Source organism: Asterias amurensis, chromosome 13, assembly GCF_032118995.1.
Source record: "Asterias amurensis chromosome 13, ASM3211899v1".
Classification (NCBI taxonomy): Eukaryota; Metazoa; Echinodermata; class Asteroidea; order Forcipulatida; family Asteriidae; genus Asterias; species Asterias amurensis.
Window position 1 is genome coordinate 9,021,424 of NC_092660.1, and position 19,910 is coordinate 9,041,333.

The 19,910-nt window shown below is 35.3% G+C and overlaps 1 protein-coding gene across 1 annotated transcript in view; it reads right to left on the reverse strand.

The window, feature by feature from the left end:
• The window catches only part of LOC139946430 (latrophilin-like protein LAT-2), a 67,069-nt gene that overhangs the window by 560 nt on the left and 46,599 nt on the right, over positions 1-19,910 (reverse strand). The window contains exons 8-29 of the mRNA XM_071944077.1: positions 19,351-19,555; positions 18,734-18,840; positions 18,099-18,245; positions 16,967-17,073; positions 15,746-15,828; positions 14,439-14,550; positions 13,377-13,454; positions 12,081-12,213; positions 10,745-10,897; positions 10,204-10,297; positions 9,448-9,589; positions 8,919-8,968; positions 7,709-7,847; positions 6,863-6,966; positions 6,340-6,442; positions 5,148-5,298; positions 4,177-4,243; positions 3,204-3,270; positions 2,284-2,375; positions 1,032-1,158; positions 718-858; positions 126-186 (exon numbers count right to left, since the gene is read on the reverse strand). Coding sequence (XP_071800178.1) covers positions 126-186; positions 718-858; positions 1,032-1,158; positions 2,284-2,375; positions 3,204-3,270; positions 4,177-4,243; positions 5,148-5,298; positions 6,340-6,442; positions 6,863-6,966; positions 7,709-7,847; positions 8,919-8,968; positions 9,448-9,589; positions 10,204-10,297; positions 10,745-10,897; positions 12,081-12,213; positions 13,377-13,454; positions 14,439-14,550; positions 15,746-15,828; positions 16,967-17,073; positions 18,099-18,245; positions 18,734-18,840; positions 19,351-19,555 — 2,463 coding nt within the window. The remainder of the gene's footprint in view (positions 1-125; positions 187-717; positions 859-1,031; positions 1,159-2,283; positions 2,376-3,203; positions 3,271-4,176; positions 4,244-5,147; positions 5,299-6,339; positions 6,443-6,862; positions 6,967-7,708; positions 7,848-8,918; positions 8,969-9,447; positions 9,590-10,203; positions 10,298-10,744; positions 10,898-12,080; positions 12,214-13,376; positions 13,455-14,438; positions 14,551-15,745; positions 15,829-16,966; positions 17,074-18,098; positions 18,246-18,733; positions 18,841-19,350; positions 19,556-19,910) is intronic.

Genomic DNA, 19,910 nt, shown 5'->3' on the forward strand with positions numbered 1-19,910 from the left:
TCCAAAGTCAAACTGAGTTATGTGATGCACTCATTTTCAAAAAGATAAAGTCTGCATTAAAGTTGGGGAAAATTACAAGCCTCTAACCCAACGTTAAAATGGTGTACAATTCTGATTATACATACCGTGGTAAATTTCATTACGGCACTTCTGACGCTTGCTCGCTGTAATTCCCTTTGCCTGGCTCTGAAATAAAATGACATTAAAATAGAAATGACTGAAAGATAAATTGCCTTGGTTAAAATAGTTTGTTTGATACAACATAGAGAAGTTAGTGCTGAGCTTGCCAACACGTCTCAAGTGCTATTTGATCAACCATTGAAAACTAGTCTTAACAGTCATGTAACATACAGTCAACCCATGTTCCTGACTGCCTTTAAACTAGCCAAGGGTACTTGTGAATTTTTTTTATAACCATATTTCCACATCAATTCTGGTTGTGAGGCCAAGGACTTTCAGAAAAGCAAAACGAGAGAAGAAGAGAAGAGAAGACAAGAAAGGAAGTTTCTGTTTTAGATGTCGGAGGAAAACCCAAATAAAATACATTTTAGGGAAAAACCACACAGTAGGTTAGGGACTGAACACCCAATCCTCTCAGTGGCCCTAGCAGGATACGAACTGGGGTCACAAAGTTTGAAGGCCAGAAACAACCCTCAACCAAACCGATGGAACTTCCTCACACTTGAAAAAGATTGATACATGTAAACGAATGGTTACCGTGGTACTTGTAGAGGAGACATGCTTGCCGTAGCGTTCCCGAATGCTGCTCGGCAGCCACTTCTGGCGCGTGATGCACTTCCGCATTTCTGTATTGACACGCTCGTTGCCGAGGCAATAGAAAACAAAAATGAACAGACCCTGAAAGGAAACAAAGCAAAATGGAAAATCCGTAATGTGAAATACCGTCATCCTTGAGGTACATATTATTTCTATATTATTAAATGCCTAAATTTTTAAAATTTCAATATTTCTCTGCACCCCACCCCCTCTCTCTCTCTCTTTGCATATAAATGAGTTATTTGAAACTTTACCTGAAGTGAGTTGAGAACATTGAAGATGTATGCAAAAACCAGGGACTCTCCATTGATGAAGAGAAACCCAACGCCCCATGTGATGCCAAGAAGAAACAAAAGAGTAGCGGCTCCTTTAATCCAAGGCCTAGGAGTTAAGAAATACAAATATTCAGAGTGCAACATTTATTTCAAACAAATCCTTAAAAACTGAGAAAGATATCTGCTACGAGTGTCAGAACAAGGAACTATTTCTAGAGTGTTGTGAGATATTTATACAGAAACACTCCTATCGAAGACACTGGACACTATTGGTAATTGTCAAAGACCAGTCTTTGAGGCATATGCATAAAATAAACCTGTGAAATTTCAATTCAATTGGACGTTGAAGTTGTAAGATACTAATGGAAGAAAAAACACCCTTGTCACACAAAGTTGTGTGCTTTCAGATGCTTGATTTTGAGACCTCACGCATGATCAATTAAATATTTTAATGAGAAATTACTTCTTTCTCAAAAACTACATTACTGTAGAGGGAGCCATTTATTACAATGATTTATACTATCAACAGCTCTCCATTGCTCGATCAAGTAAGTTTTTGTGCTAACAATTGTTTAACTTAACTTAACTTAACTTAACTTATATGCATTTATAAAGCGCTTTAACACTGTTTCAAAATGCTGTACACTCAAGAAAAACATTAAAATGCAGGATTAAAAAACATGAGCAAAAATAGCAATATGTTTTTTTTTAAATACACAACGGTTAAAAAAAGTAGAATTTTTTTTTAGTAAAAACGATGCATTACAAACAATCATATTACACGGATTTCAGTATTAAATTACCAATGGTGTCCAGGGCCTTTAATGATAGTCTCCAAATGTTGTGATCAGTTTTAAGACACACTCATTTTCCAATAGATAGAGTCCTTATGAAAGTGAAAAAAAAGTATCTCATCTCCCGTTGCATACGAGAAGGAGAAGCCATTTCTCGTAACTTGTTATTAGGCAAGTCTTTGTGCCACCAGAACCACCAAGCACATAAAGTAGCTCAGCATAACAAAATTATGCTTACCAGATTTAAGGTTACCAGCCAATACAGGTTTCCTACTCATTTCTGCTAAGCAGAACATTATTAAGCAATGTTAAGCAATGTTCTGCTTATAGGCATCGAGAGCTATGAATTTTGGCCCAGACATTATTCAAATCAAACTCACACAAGTCTTATTTGATGGTGTGACATTGCCCTAAAAGTAAAGAAAGTGTTATCTTACCTGATGTCGTTGTTCTGAGCCACACCCTTACTGATTGAAGACCTAGAGGAATATGCCTTATGAAGAGATACAATCAACAATACCACGTTGGCCTGCAGGAACAAGGACAAATAATTCTCTTAATAATAACAAAAATAATAATAGTATAACAGCATTTATGTAGTGCCATATATCCAAAACATTGCTCAAATGCACTGTTATTAAAAATATATATATAAAACAAATATAAAAAGCAAAACAAATGCTAAAATGATATTATTACAAATTAAACCAGGCAAAACTTTACACAAAAAATAAAGATTGAACAATTCACTGGAAAAAAATGCATGAATCCATGTAACAAAATAATTTGAAAAATTAAAAGGCTGTAAAGTATCTTACAGACTATAAACTATACCAAAGGTTTCCCCCAAGTCAATTTCAGGGACAATTTATTCAGTTTCACAAACAAGCCTTCAATTTCATTGATGTCTCTCTTATTCATTCAAACTAGTCTTTCTTTTTCTGCCCCCTCCGGACCAAATCCTTGATCCCTCTTGATTGACAACCCCACTAGGACATGTGGTTTGGTCATCCAGTATAGGATATCATGGTTAATTGGCTGACCAGTCAGTTCAACATGGTAAAGACAGTGAAACAAATCAAATGTGTCATGAGCACATGAAGACAGTGACTTGTTTGAGATGGAGTTTTGGGAAGAATAATAAGCCTGATAACGGCTCGAGATTTTTTATTTTTTTTCATTATCTCTCCTGAAGACGATCAAAACATACTTTTTGAATAGTCCAGACCAACCCCAGCTCTTTTTTGGAGCCAATAGTCCCTCAAAAGAGAATTGTTACATGGTTGTACCCACAAGTTTACTATCATTTTATAGTTTATTCTTGGCTAGAGAATCCAGTCCTCTGTGTTGCACTTACAACAATAATGGCAGCGACTGGTCCAGTAAAACTCCAGATGAAATAGTCCTCTGTTGATAACCAGCAACTAGGTCCAAATAAATGTAGGAACAATAAGTCAATGAGTGTTCAGCCAAACAAATTAAAGTTTGTCCAAATCAAACATCACCATGGGACAAAATAATAGCTCAAAGTATGTACCTTACCAGAACTTGATACCTTCATAGTTAAAGGCAGTGGACACTATTGGTAATTGTCAAAGACTAACCTTCACAGTTGGTGTATCTCAACATATGCATAAAATAACTAACCTGTGAAATTTTGAGCTCAATCGGTCATCAAAGTTGCGAGATAATAATGAAAGAAAAAATCACCTTTGTCACACGAAGTTGTGTGCGTTTAGATGGTTGATTTTGAGACCTCAAGTTCTAAACTTGAGGTCTCGAAATCAAATTCGTGGAAAATTGCTTCTTTCTCGAAATCTATGGCACTTCAGAGGGAGCCGTTTCTCACATTGTTTTATACCATCAACGTCTCGTCACCAAGATAGGTTTTATACTAATCATTATTTTGAGTAATTACCAATATTGTCCACTGCCTTTAACATTGTACTACTATTTTTATTTAAACAAGCACTAATTAAGACAATTTGGTCTAATTTGTCTAATTGGGCAAGTATACTTCTCTCAACGCAATCAAGTTCAACATTTGAAAATAAGAATATTGATGATAATACATAGTTAAGGTATTCAAATATTCAGTTGAAAAACATAAGTCCACCGAACTTGTCTGGTCTGAAGTTTACTGGTCTAAGGTAAAAAAAATCACTGGCCACAGTCTTGCGGTTCATTGTTAAATTCATGCCTTCATAGTGCATCAATAACATTAAATATTAGGATCGTCTGGTGAAAAATACAACAAAAATTATAAACTTTGAAGTGGCGCTCCTTTTCATGGATACCAATTGCATAAAGTGTCAGTGTTATTTACTTACTATTTATCAGTACCATAGCCCGATGGGTTGATGCCTGCCGAAACACCAACAATAATCGCTGGGACACCTGAAATTATAACACAGACAAAGGATTATAATTAAAATACCAATCTGGAGTATTTGTATTGCATCAAAATTAATATGCTCAAGTTGCACATATTAAACTAAACAAGCTCTTAAAGTGTAATTCTGAATATCAACTACAAAACACAGAATGATTATATCTCATTTTTTTTTTAAACAAGCCCTTTTTGGCATGCTTGTAATGCCACCACCTCATTTTTACAAGGTAAACCGACCTTGGTGTAAAAAAAACAAATACCTTGTCCCCTTTCTAAATAGTTTTTTTTTTATTTTTTTTTTTATTTTTATTTTGATGTAATAGGAAACAGTTATAAAAACTACTAAATGTAACATTTATTTTTAGTTGTTTCCAATCTCAAAGTTCTTTTCAAATGGGGTTGGGGGACACCAAGAAGGGATGGAGGATATGGGGACACGGACATCAACAGTTTTGCAGGAACTTGATAATCTATGCCTGGAAGAGGTCAGCCAGTTAACATCATTTGCATCCCCTGGGTTGACCACACCCTGGATTGACCACACCCTGGATTGACCACACCCTGTATTGACCCATCCTGGATTGACCACACCCATATTAACTGATTCTCCTGATGAATGCTTGTTACATGACAAGTTTATCTTTTTGTGTAATTCTTGGTCAATTTTACTTGCAATTATTTAATTTGTGTAATGTGCATTTTTATGTTTTCTGCTTTTTATCATATTAAAAACTACCTTTTGTACATTAGATACTATAATTCAATATTTTTACTGCAGGTGTCTTTTTAACCCTAACGACCACCAAACACACGTTTTTTTTTTTAATTTTGTTTAGTCTGTGCACCAAAGTGTTAATCAGTTTTCATGAAGTGAATAAACCATTATAATAACAAAAGTTAAAGTCATACCATATCCAGCAAGGTAGTATGGCCAATATCTGGACTGAGTAGAAAAGACGTGTACGAGCATCACGTAGAATTGGATTGCCTCCAGTGACATCCAAACAAAAGCAGCCAGGAAACTATAGTGGAGAAGACCAGCTACTATGGAGCAAAGAACCTGACAAAAAATAAGAAGAAGAATTGAAAACCTTCAGTAAAGCTGTCTTTAAAATACTACTTGAAAGAGTTCATCTGATTATTTCTTACTCATTCAATCTTACTTGACATGTTTTTTTTTTGTTTTTTTTTCCTCCTGACTCACAAGGCTAAAGATTACAGTCAGACATCAAGGCCCCCCCCCCCTGTGGATTCAGCTTACCCCTTTACCCTTTTTGTTAGAGCTCAATTATTAAATTGATTAATGCTGGAGCATACTTACTATTATCTGAACTTTTTTGTATTGTTTTCCCCCTCAGATTATTTGTTGATCCTGTATCTTTTTAATAATTGTTTGGTTTTTACACTGGTGCAAATTCTTTCACTCAATTCAGCCTTCGACTGCCTTGTGATTTTTAATCAACCTTTAATGAATGAAAGAATTAAAGCCATTGGACTTTTTCGGTACAGAAAAAAAAAAAAAGTTCACAGATTTACAAATAATTTACAGGGTTTACAGAAGGTAATGGTGAAAGACTTCTCTTGAAATATTAGTCCATGAAATGCTTTACTTTTTGAGAAAACGATAAAACAATATAAATTCTCGTTAACGAGAATTACGGATTTGTTATAAACACATGTCATGACACGGCGAAACGCGCGAAAACAGGAGTAAGTTTTCCCGTTATTTTCTCCCGACTCCGATGTCCGATTGAGCCTAGATTTCCACAGGTTTGTTATTTGATATAGAAGTTGTGATACACGAAGTGTGGGCTTGGACAATACTGTTTACCGAAAGGGTCCAATGGCTTTAAAGAATAGAGCTGTGAACAGCTTTTAAAAATACCTGAAAAGCTACTTTCATGTATATCTCAAATTATCTTAGTTGTAAACTCTTGAAATGGCTTATATATGTACTAATAATTACATTCAAATGTAACAAGTCTTGTATCAAATTTCTTATTTATTTCTCATATGAAATCGGGCAAAGGTCTTTGACTATTAACAATGTTGGACTTTGATATTAAGTGATTATATTGTACAAAACTAAAGTGAAAGGTACCTTAATTTGTGTCTTATCTACTGCAACTAGAAACAGTGCATTGGCAATGAGTAGATTGATGCATAAATTACGATGAATGGTCACTCGAAGACTCCATAGGTTCCTGAAAACACAAATGTACAAAGAAACAGAAATTGTCTCAAATTTAGTCCATGTTCAAGGCATTACTGATCGTTTTTAATCTCCGATAATAAGTGTATTATAAAGGGCCTCTACTAGGCAACCGTGTATAATTCAGACAGGGTTTTCATTCACCAATGTATACTGTGGTGCTGCACTGCAAGTCTACTTTAAAGCTGTTCTATTTTTAAGTAGTAAGCAAGGCAAGGCAAGACATTGAGGGCAAGTGTTTAATTGTAAAATATATTTCCCCAACTCCTTTCCAAACTATAACAAAATTGAAAAAAAGAAAATTCTAAAAGAGGTATCAATGAACATGGACAAATAAAAATAAATAAATATATAAATTCGCAAATTGAATTTGATCAATAAACTCAACATCCTACTTAGATGTGTGACTTACCTGAAAAATGTGAAAGCGAAAATGGAGATAGCGAGACAAACGATAGACACAGAGCATCCAATTAAGGTCAGAGCTGTCAGTATATTATTATGGGTATCGGAAATCTGTAAAACAGAAACAATTTGTTTTTGTAATGTTACTGTACTATTGCTCATACTACCATTACTGTGACTGTAATTTTAGTTTTGGTGTCTACTCATATACACCGATGTGTGTCATTGTATACTCAGTACTTTCCCAAGCTCTGTGAAAACAATCACACATGACCAACAGCTTTACATCCCGTCCGAAGGACCAAAGCTCGTGGTTGAGTATCTTACTTAAAGGCACTGGACACTATTGGTAATCGTCAAAGACCAGTCTTCTCACTTCCTGTATCTCAACATATGCATAAAATAACAAACCTGTGAAAATTTGAGCTCAATCGGTCATCGAACTTGCGATATAATAACGAAAGAAAAAACCCCTTGTCACACAAAGTTGTGTGCGTTTAGATGGTTGATTTCGAGACCTCAAGTTCTAAATTTGAGGTCTCGAAATCAAATTCGTGGAAAATACTTCTTTCTCGAAAACTATAGCACTTCAGAGGGAGCCGTTTCTCACATTGTTTTATACCATCATTCTCTCCCCATTACTTATTGACCAAGAAAGGTTTTATGCTAATAATTATTTTGAGTAATTACCAATAGTGTCCACTGCCTTTAAGGAAACAGGTGGGAAACCTAAACTCTGCTGATCAGAAACACCAGAGCTTGAATCCAGTGCTCTTAATTGCTAGCCATGAGCTCTTAATTGCACAGTATAAACTTTAATATTTGGAATGTTTAAAGTTGTTTTAGCACTTACACTTTCATGGGTGCCAGACACGTCCATGAGTATGGCAAAATTAGTCAGATGACTGCAAGCACAAACACTATGGGATTGGTTACTGGATACCAGACGACACCCTGCATCCGACCACGCCCCACCACCAGACCTACCAAGACTGTAACCAAGAAAAGCAAAACTTTCCTTCAGAAATATTTATGTAGGCCCCAAAGGTAGTTTGTAGAGGAGATAAATGAACTTAACTTAACTTAACTTAACTTAAATGCATTTATAAAGCACTTTAACACTGTTTCAAAGCGCTGTACAGTCAAGAAAAACATTAAAATGCAGGATTAAAAAACATGAGAAAAATAGCAATATGGTTTTTTAAAAATACACAACAGTTAAAAAAGTAGAAATTAGTAAAAACATTGCAATACAAACAATCATATTACACAGAATAAAATACAAAACAATAAGCGTCAGGCGGACCCAGAGTAAATCAACCCCATTTCTGATGAACTTTATGAATGATTTAAAATTGTCTATTAAAGTATTGGATGATTTTGCACAATATCCTTATCTCAGGAAACATTGCCAATGTCTCTTTTACAAGAGTACACAAAATAAAGTCAAGTTAGCAAAGAGCGATCCATTTTTTCTTTACTAAACAAAAGATGAGGGAAATAAAAGAGAATCATCTTTTGCAAACTGCCACCAACAAAAATAATCTGTGGTATAAATGCAAATATTTTTTAAACAAACTAATGTTTTTACCCCAGCTGAGTCTTTCTCTGAAGCTAAATGACAACATAACCAACACATGGAATGATGGAAGTATACTTAGTGACAATGTAACACTTTCCCACAAGAAAGGGAGTGACAAAATGCACTTAAAGGCATAGTTCAGTAAACACAGTATGTAGCTCTTGCAGTGAAATAATGCTCAAAACGTTTTTTTACTATCGAATGTTGCTGTATGACTTCTTACCTTTTTATTTATCTTAATTTTAACAGTGACTACCAAACATCAAAACCTCCCTTTATCGATGATATTGATTGAGTCTATTTTTGTTTGTTTAAGGCATTCCGTTTATAAGCTTCGGCTTCCTGGGTAATGCCTCCACGTATTAGTTTTATTGTATCTATTGTTTTGTTTTTTATTAAGTGATTACCCTTTGTGGTAATAAATGTTCGTTGAATTGAAAAAAAAAAATTGAATTGATTATATCGATAAAATTTCAATTACCTTTCTGAGGCGTTCCAGAAGACGCAAGTCACATTTCCATTTACGCTGGCCTGTTGAACATCACAAGATAAAAGTTTAATAACTAAATTGTTTATACTTTCTTTGAAAACATTATGTTGAAAGGAACCCAATGAAAATAAGCCTAAAATATAAAATATTGGTGTTTTGGGGTTATCCCTGGATAATTTTGTGCAGTCTTTTTTTTCTTGTGTTCTATTTTGGTTAATCTTGTTTCATCGTCTTTTCTCGTTGTGTATGTTTTTTGGACACATTTTTTTCTGAATAAATTCAATCAATCAATCAATCAATCAATCAATCATTGTTATTTCAGGCTGTTACAGGGACAACAGTCTATTGAATCGGGCACTTCTTGGGATATAACAAGCGTTTGTCATGAAATTCATATGGTTGGAAAGATGCTTTAAAAGTAGAATATAATTATTCACACAAATTTCCTTAGAAAACCACAGCAAAAAAAAACTGCCATACTATAAAGTCACTATATTTTTTCAAGTAAAAAAAAACCTACATTGGTATGCTTCATGATGAGCAGTGCCTCCTCGCCCTCCTGAAACGTCTTGACATCTTGGTCTTGGTTCCTTGCAGAGGCTGACACAACGGCTGAATTCAAGACTGGCGTTGTTGTCTCATTACTCGTACTATTTAGTTCTCTGCGTTTGGGGAAAATACAATACACAGACCATAATACTTTGATAATTCGCCAAAAAATGAAATTGTGTAATAAAATTTCTATCCAATAGCCTCCTCTGTTATAAAGATGTTAGTTGTAGTATAAGCACTGGTTGCCTTTGATATGCCCTGTTGATTAGAAATCTATACAAAAATGTAGAACAATTTGAATCTCCTTTAGTTTTTATTGTTTAAAGATGCTAGTTTTTAAAAATTATTATAAATAATGGTTTATAAAAAAATACTGCACTACAGCGGCTACAAGCCGAAATGTACAGTTTACAAAAAACAGTCATAAGCATTAGCAGTATTATGACAAATTCACACAGAATTGACAAATTTGGCTTTTTAGAAGTATTTAAAAACACTTGTTTGCGAGAGCTTAAAATAAAAATTACATTTTGAACTAAATAGAATTTTACCATTGTTCAAAATCCATAGAGAACGTCAATGATAAACATGTTTTAGTCAACAGAGAGAGAATCATTTTGAAATCCAATATGACTAACATTCCACCTTTTACTTAAAATTGAAACTATTATATTTGGGGAAACAACATACAGGAAAGGCAAACTTCATAATCATTGTAACTCACTTTATTTGGTCTTCCATGCCATCACTGAGAGCAAAGTCGGTTAGGTACTCTCCAAGCGTCTCATACACTAGAAACACCATCTCTGTAGATGCTGCTGCAAAATGAGAAAATTAAATTAGCTTATGGAATCTGCTTACTAACCAAAAGTATCTTATGGTATCTTTGAGAAACATGATGTTTTTTACCCTATAGGCTTCGAAAACTTTGCTGTGGAAAAAAAAAACCTTATAAGTTTAGTAAACTAACATCTATTAAATTGTTGTGGTATCACAGCTTTGTCAGGTTTATGAGACCCAAGCGGAAGCTCCCATCACACCCCCTCCCAAGGAAGAAGCAAAAAAAAGGTCTAGTAACTTGCTCAGCAAGGATACAAAATGTCAAAACTGGGGTGTATTTTGGCAGTCGTAACCAATAACTGTTTAAGTTGAACTTGCAATTGGTTAATCATTGGCCATTGACTGATATAGTAATTGGTTACGACCGTGAAAACGCACCCCTGGAGTACATGCATTCAGTAAAAAAAAAATGTAATAATCCTTACTTTTGTTTTGAGGGACCCCAGGCTGAGGTAGTGTTGCTGATGGAGGGAACGTGATTGAATAACGTACGCCATCTCCTGGTTCAGTCTTCCTGGTGTCTTGAAGGATTTTGCTCTTACCGGCGTCTTTGTACGGCACTGCTTCTACAACCATCACTGCAGAGATAATGTCAGTGTAAAATTTTGTGTGGATTTCATTAAAAAAATAATCTGAAATCTGAAATCTAAAATCTCGAAGTGTAATTAATCGATCAAGAGTGGCCTCCAAAAATTATTGTTTAGCAAAATGAAACTTTCCTTCTCTAAGAAAAACCTTTATTTATGGATTTTGATTCTAATTACCAAACTTTTAATTTTTTTTAATTAATTGCACCTTATAGCACAGACCTGAAGAGATATATGGAATTTGTGTGTCTGATTGAATTTTTATTTACTGATTCAAAGAATAAAAAAGAAAGTAAATACATTTACAAATAAAATAGGCATAAATATAAGAGATAAGTTAATAGAAATGGTCTGTGAATGATAGTATTTGATACCAAGGCCACCAAGTCAATCCCTTTATCTTCAGTTGACAGGAATTAACTATAACTAGGTTAGGTAATTTGTTCAACCTTCACAATGAAAATTCACATTAGAATGCCTTGAGTCAGTCCAATTGATCAGAATGTTTTGCTTTGAAGATGTCAACAAAAGACTGAAGCTTAAAACATAAAGCTTTAAGAAAGGTATGAACATTTGCACTGTCTGACACGCATCAGTCCAAAGGATTTGGAGCTTAGGCCTATACAACCCGCAAAGAGCACTGGAAGCTTTAAGGGGCATATTGTCATCAAATCTCTCACAATGTTGCTGTTTGGAATTGCTTCTTATCCTTCTTAAGAGTTGTTCTTTGCACACAAAAAATTGTTTTTGTAGAATGTAAGAAGTGATTGAACAAAAACCACATAAGTTTGCCTCTTGGAATACAACCGCTATTTTGTGAAGTAGAAAAAATTTGGCTCTACAAAACAGCAGACTGTGGCCATGAAATTACACAAAACCACACCATTTGTCAAGGAATACACTTGTAAATCTTTTTATTCCTCTTTTAAAACTGTCTGTCCAACCCAAATCATATAAAACCAAAAAGTTTTTTTCATAGCACAAAGTAACTAAGCCGAATGCAATGTGCCCCTGTAAAAGCTTTCAAAATCTTAATGATGAATTTTTTGCATCTGTCACCTCACCACAAATGACATCTGTTATCTGAATTCCCTTTTTTAATATCTTTATTTACCTCAAACTTTCGGGCATAAGTGCATTTTATACATTGGCCAAAGTGTTAAAGTGTTCTTACATATATTTGTTGATTCAAAATTTAGTGCGGAGGTATTTTCGGTGATAAACTTGGCGACCAAGAATCCAGTATCCTCCATACTCTCAGCCACAGAAGTTGGAGATGTAGAAGTTGTGGAAGACGCTGCGTCATCCTGTCATTATAAAAAAAAAATAGCAACAACAATAATAACAACAACTCTACAATGACGTTTACTTTCCTTCAGTGATGACTTGTGTTTTTTATTATATTTAATGCTATAGGGTATTCCATACTATCATGTATTTATTAGTTATTGTCTTGCTCTTCTTAAGGCACTGGACGCTATTGGTAATTACTCAGAATAATTGTTTTGATAGTATAAAACATTGTGAGAAACGGCTCCCTCTGAAGTAATGTAGATTTCAAGGAAGAAGTAATTTTCCACTAAAATATTTGAATTTGATTTCGAGACCTCAGAATTAGATTTTGAGGTCTCAATATCAAGCATCTGAAAGCACACAACTTCATGTGACAAGGGTGTTTTTTCTTCCATTATTATCTTGCAACTTCGACGACCGATATAGTTCAATTTTTACAGGTTTGTTATTTTGTGCATATGTTGAAAAACACCAAGTGAGAAGACTTGTCTTTGACAGATACCAAAGGTGTCCTGTGTTTCTTTAAAGACACTGGACACTATTGGTAATTGTCAAAGACCAGTCTTCTCACTTGGTGTATCTCAACATATGATTTAACAATAATTTCTTGTTTAATATCCTTTTCTTTGTTAACTTCTACTTGATGAAATTTTTTTAAACATATGATGTTGACATGTGCAATTCAGTTTGTAACTGCGAGACATGTTTTAATAAACCATTTTTGAATTTGAATTGAATATGAATTTGAATGAAAATTTGAGCTCAATTGGTCGTCGAAGTTGCGAGATAATAAAAACACCCCTGTCACACAAAGTTATGTGCTTTCAGATGCTTGATTTTTGAGACTTAAAACTCTAAACTTGAGGTCTCGAAATCAAATTCGTGCAAAACTTCTCGAAAACTACGTCACTTCAGAGGGAGCCGTTTCTCACAATGTTTTATACTACCAACCTCTCCCCATTACTCATTACCAACTAAAGTTTTATGTTAATAATTAATTAATAGTGTCCACTGCCTTTAAGGGGATACAATTTTTAATTTAAAATACCAAATAATAAACCACAATGGAAACTGACTAAATTCTGAATTGTTTTTGGTTTGAAACATAAAAATTAACCAGAAAAATATTAAAAGGAAGGGTGGTATATACATGTAATTTCAGTTCATAAAGTCTTACCGCATTTCCTGACGCTATGGAGTCCCAAGTACTTTGCTTGGAAGAGTCTAAAAGATTGCTGCCAAAATCTAGCAAAATCTGTGGAATAAAAATACAAAATATTAAAGTGAACAAATAAACACATTTTACAGTGGTAAAAATGTTGTTCTGAGTGTTGAATCAATTTTAGGCTATAAAACAATACATTTTTATATCTTTGCTCTTTAAAAGAACGTTACAAAATTGGTAAGAAACAAAAATCGTGAAGATCACAGATTTACATTAAATTTACACAGTCTAATGATGATGATAGTTGAAAACATCCCGTGAAATATTTCTCTGAAATTTTATACTTGATGAGAAATAAATAGTCCAACTACGCGTTTGGAGTTTATTGCTCAGTGAGCGTTTTATTCATTTTTGTTTTGGCTTTGATTCAATGCAAAATTTGTAATCTGTTTTTCACTAATCTCTTATGACCCAACTTGCGCAACTTAAGCATGTAAACACATTGTCCTTAGTTTTTGTTGCAACAACCGAAATCAGCTTTTGCATTTTTTCAAGTTTTCTCGAAATTTCAGGGGGAAATATTTCATAGGAAAAAAATGGTTCTAGTACATGTATAAACTTTTCAATTAGTTAACTTTTGGGCTAAAATTGCACAATGATAACTTGTATCCTCACAATCTTATACAATAAACTATAGTTGGTATGACACTGCTCTTGAGTTGGAAAGGTCGTTGGTTGTTGGTTCAAATCAACATATTGTCGCTGAAGTTGCGAGAAAATAATGGAGAAAGATGCTTGAAGTCGAGACCTCAGCTGAGGTCTCCAATTCAATTCCAATTTTTTGTGAGAAATTACTTCTTTCTCAAAAACTGTTGCTTCAGAGGGGTCGTATCTCACAATGTTTTATACTATCAACAGCTCTCCATTGCTCATTACCAATTAAGTTTTTATGCTAACAATTATTTTGAGTATAATAAAGTCTAGTGCCTTTTATTATTAAAATTAAAATAAAATAAATATAAAAAAATCAAGTGCGGATTCTATTTTTTTTTTGGAGGGGGGGGGCAAAATTACCTCCCCAAACTCTGCAGCCTCTGATTCTTGCTCCTTTGGTTCCAGCATCTGAAGCTTGGTTTCTTGTACCGTCACCAGCTCCTCCATTAACGCCACGCTATCGATCACATCTCTGTATCGGGAAAATGGCAGAAAAGATTAAAAGGCTAACCAGACTATAATTATCCACTCAGTTGATCTAAGTTAGGCCACATAAAAAATAAAAATTGTTGATCGTCCCCGCCCGACCGTTCAAAACCCCCATAAAAAACAACCTTTTCAGCTGATTTTGTTTTCAAAATGTACAGGTTTGAAAAGATGTTTAAAGAAATTTTTTATTCATGTTGGCAAAGCAAGAACAATTCTTCAAATATTTACTTGGGCTACACTGTGCTTAGTTGTTTGAAAAAGTTTACAGAAAATGTCATCTAAGAGTTAAATTTGCTTGACAAAACTATTGAAAACATCAAAAATACACAAACCCTCCGTTTTATGTGATTGTGATGATTTCTTTATTCTTGATTTCATATATGGCATGTCAACAAAACTTAAAAAAAAAAAAAAATTCCTCCCTCCCCCATCCGCAAAAAAAAAGGACGATCAACAATTTTTTGCTTTATGTGGCCTTATATAGCCTTAATTATTATCCAAACAAATTTCAGCTTTCTGAACGCAGTGTACAAATTGTCCAGAGATACTGGAGTCTATTATGACCCACTGCCTGCACACTACCAAAGTTACCCCAAGGTGACTGAATAGAGAGCTCAACATTTAAGACAAGTTAATCGGATAAATGCTTCATATGAAGTCCAGACAGGCTCCTCTACTATACCAGCAGGCAGAAACTTGAACCCACACTCCGAGTCAAGCAAGGGCGTCGATGGGTGAGGGAAGGATTCCTCTCACTTTTTAGACTGGAGGGGACAGCACATCAGATGTCCCGCTATTTTTTTGATTAACTGTTCATTAGAAATATGCAACAGAGTATATAACCATTTTTTGTTTACAAATAATTGTTAGATTAGCAACCAATTGGTGAATTTGTTTTCCTGATGGACCTTGCGCAGAACAGTATTTTTGGCCTATTTCCGCTTCTATAATACAGACAATAGACAAGTTTCGTCCATGACATGAACGCCAAAATCCCCATTAATACCTTCGTTTGCATTCAAGTTATAAGTCTTTTGAGTATGCAAGACTTGCTAGCCTGCCCCCTCTTTTTCAGTAGCTATCGACGCCCTTGGATGTACTTGACTGCTCAGCCACAAAATGACAGGACAGATGTTTCAGACTGATGAAGTCACAAATTAAAATCCATAAATCCTTACCTATCAAGTGGCTCTGTATTGGCCAATGTGTTATTAAGAACTGTTTCTGCCAAGACATTAATAGGCACAGTCCCTTCATAAATCTGAAATCATAAAAATGTAAGATAATAATGTTCAGCCTAAACTGGCAACTACAAAAGCATTTGAGTAAAAGATAAAGGCACTGGACACTATTGGTAATTACTCAAAATAATTTTTAGCATAAAAACTGACTTGGTAACAAGCAATGGAGAGCTGTTGATAGGCTAAAACATGGTGAGAAACGACTCCCTCTGAACATAGAGAAAGAAGTTACATAGTTTTCGAGAAAGAAGTAATTTTCCACGAATTTGATTTCCAGACCTCAGAATTAGATTTTGAGGTCCCGAAATCAAGCATATGAAAGTGCACAACCTCGTTTGACAAAGGTGTTTTTTCTTCCAATATTATCTCGCAACTTTGACGACCAATTGAGTTCAAATTTTCACAGGTTTGTTTTTTATGCATATGTTGAGATACACCAAGTGAGAAGACTGGTCTTAACAATTACCAATAGTGTCCAGTGTCTACTTTGTTGGATCGTCACTGAAATCTTGATTTGCAAACAAACCTTTTTGGTAAACATACCATTGGTGAACTGGGCAACGAATGAAAACATGTTGCATAGAGTCTGTGAGAAAGGAACATTGAGCATGATTGTGCACCGAAATTGTTCCATGCCAAGTATAAAGGATTGTATAACATTAATTTGATAAATTATCTGATGAGCTGTGGTGGTTTTGAATAGAACTGCTTGGTTGAGAACACACTGGTTCTTCTCAGAACCCCCAAAACTCATAAAGAGAGATTATGAATATGGTGTTTTCACAAACCCCATTAGGCCCAATTTCATAGAACAGAAAAAAAGCTTAAAATTGTTTTGCTGAGCAGAAATGAGCTGGATACCAGCCACTCGGGACGTGTGACACTTTAATTTGACTGTTTTATTCTGGTACGCACAACAGCGACTTGTGCTTAAGAAGCTCTGTGCCTTTTGGACCAGGGCCCAATTTAATAAAGCTGTTTAGCAGAAAATACAGCTTGCCAAATTTCCGTGCTAATCAAACTTAACACAATTTTGGCTGGTAACTTGTTTCTACTAAGCAATACTATTCTGTGCTAAGCAAATTTTTGTGCTTAAGGCTTTATGTAATTGAGCCAAGATTGTATTCCCACAAAGCAAAGTTTTCAAATCCTGCTTACCTGATCGTAGACATCAGCTATCCAAGCTGCCTGACACTGCGTAATGTTAGGCCCTGATGTATCCCACCCATCGTGGACATCACCAACGCATAGCCAGGTTGCTGTACCTGTCCATACATACAACAAAGTTAAGTTTAAAAATTTGGCAGTGGACACTATCGGTAATTACTTACTTGGTAACGAGTAATGGGGAGCTGTTGATAGTATAAAACATTGTGAGAAACAGCTCCCTGTAAAGTAACGTAGTTTTCGAGTAAGAAGTAATTTTCCACGAATTTGATTTCGAGACCTCAGAATGAGGTCTCGAAATCAAGCATCTCGAAGCACACAGCTTCGTGTGACAATGGTGTTTTTTCTTTCATTATTACCACGCAACTCCAACTACCATTTTAGCTAATTTCACAGTTTTTTTATGCATATGTTGAGATACATCAAGTGAAAAGACTGGTCTTTGACAATGACCAATAGTGTCCAGTGTCTTTAATAACAAAACACAAAACAAGCAGGGTTGACCATGCAACATATTTAATGAAATCACACATTTACAAAAGAGCCAGCAGAGCCTGGACTTCCAGTATGCTTAATTTATACACAGCAATGGAAGAAAGCATTTAACATTTTATTTTATATGAAGATGGCACTGAAATTTCTAAACTTTCAGTACAAAGAAAAGGGGGGCACACCACAAATTACTTCTTCAGTGTTTGTCATAATCGCAGGCCTGGAATTTCATCTTGGAAAGGGCAAGATTTTCATTTTGCCAAAGGGCACTTCCATTTGGAGTCAATGGGAAACCTTCGAAGAGGGACAACGGTCAAGACCAGGGCAACGAAGGCCCTAGCCTCTGTTGCATGCGTGTAATACCAGGCCTGTAACTGTAATGCACAATGTGAAAGATTGCATATGATCAGGGCCCAATTTCATAGAGCTGCTAAGCACAACAGTTGCTTAGCATGAAATTTCTTCCTTGATAAAAACAGGATTACCAACCAAATCTCCATGTGATTTTCAGGATAAGCAATTAACAACAGCTGAGTACCAGTAGCAAGCAATGTGTAACAAATGGAAAGAAATTTCATGCTAAGCAAATTTTCGTCCTAAGAATTCTATGCCTTGAAAAAAGTCTACTTACCACTCTGACCGGGAGGACAGCTCTGGGTGTCTGTTCGGTTTTCCTCGGTGCGACTCCATAAGATCCCAGAGTGGTTTGTGGACGGACAGTAGACGGGTCTGTATATGCCGTAGGTCATCGGGTAAGAGGCTGTGGCTTCCGCAAAACCTAAACAAATGGATTGGTTAGTTATAGAACTTTCCATCGTTGATAAACAAAGTGCAACGGTTGGCATGGCTGGCCAGTTAATGTTGGCAAAACAATCAATGTGTTAATTTTTTTTAAATACAAAATTCAACATTTTCTGTAAAATTCATCATGAGCTGAAATATCTCTTATGACTTGTTGAATTGTTTCCAATAAAATCAACATATTTTTTAATTTATTGTGTAACATTTCTACAAACTATGGCTATCTGTTTTTGGTTTGCATTTGTGGCATTTCATAGTTTTCTAACCTAGGTTGGCAAAAAAACTTAGGCTGTGACATCCTACAGATTGGCCCAAAGGGCTCCCCAAATGTAGTTCCCACATAGTTCAAGGGGAAATATGTAGTTGAAATATGATGTTTTTGCCAAGATGCAGGAATTTCTGGTGTTGATGAAAAGAACATAAAAAACTGACTGAGAGAGAAAATTTTCTTAAAATGTCGCTTACTTGACAGACATTGGTAGCTGACGTATAGATACTTTGCAATGCCAGTGCACGGATCTCCAAACATGTCAAATGAAGCGTTGAGGGCGCAAGAATGGTAACCATTACAACTGAAGGAATTGAGGTACACAGAAAATGAATTATACTTCTTTAAAGTTCACTTACACTTTGTTTGTATAAGGTTATTTATCTTCCCCATTCTAATCAAATTTGCTAGTAGAGAGAACACTTTGACACAAGAAAAGAACAAAAGGACAGTCATAATTGAACTCGTATGACTTTTCCTATATGTCATAAATTTAAAATTAGCATTAGTTATAATAATGACCAATTCCAATTAAGTCATATTTATAACATAATAAAGATAATATTTGAGTACTAGAAAAATGTATGTGTCAAAAAAAATAAAAAAATAAAAGGAGTAGTCCTCCAAATACAAGAGACAAGTTATTGGTTATAATCTCATTATTAATTCATTGTATACGGGTCATAATGATCACAATTTTGTCTGTCGAAATGCTTCCATACTTTTCATTATTTATGCAACACATCGTCGCAATGGAAATGTACTTCCCTACAAGTACTTGATATTTGTGAGTGTTTTACCAGGCTGTGTTTACCTAGCGGCGGCGATATCCAGCGAGGTGATCGCACGGCAGTCAGTCGAGGGTGGTACTGTGGCAGGAGTATGGGTTGGTTTCTGGCAGTTCAGCTCATCTCGAAGCCGTCCGTAAGCTGCGAGGGTTACCCGGAGGTACGGACGCTCGGGTATGCTTTGGCAGCTGAGCTCGGCTGATTCAGTTTCGCAGGCTCCGTTGTGAGCGTCTGGAGAGGAAAAGAAATTGCTAGTGATAATAAAATACACCCCTTCATCTACTCTCAGACGTTCCTGCTATGGCGGTGCACCCTTCCAAATAGTCCCATTTTGGGTCATGGACTGGACCCAACTTCCGAATTGCAATCCAATTTGTATTCTCAGCCCACCACCAACACATCCTTTTTTTTTGCCCAATGAAGTTTTTGTTCTCGAAATTAAACTTACCGACCGACGCTACTGTACTTGTTGATAGCGCTATCTGCTGGAATTTGTTCCAAAACATCACATGTATGGTGTTTTGGGGGAAATCAAAAGATTTTCGAGAGGTGAACTTTTCTCAATGATGTCTTGGTAACTTGCTCG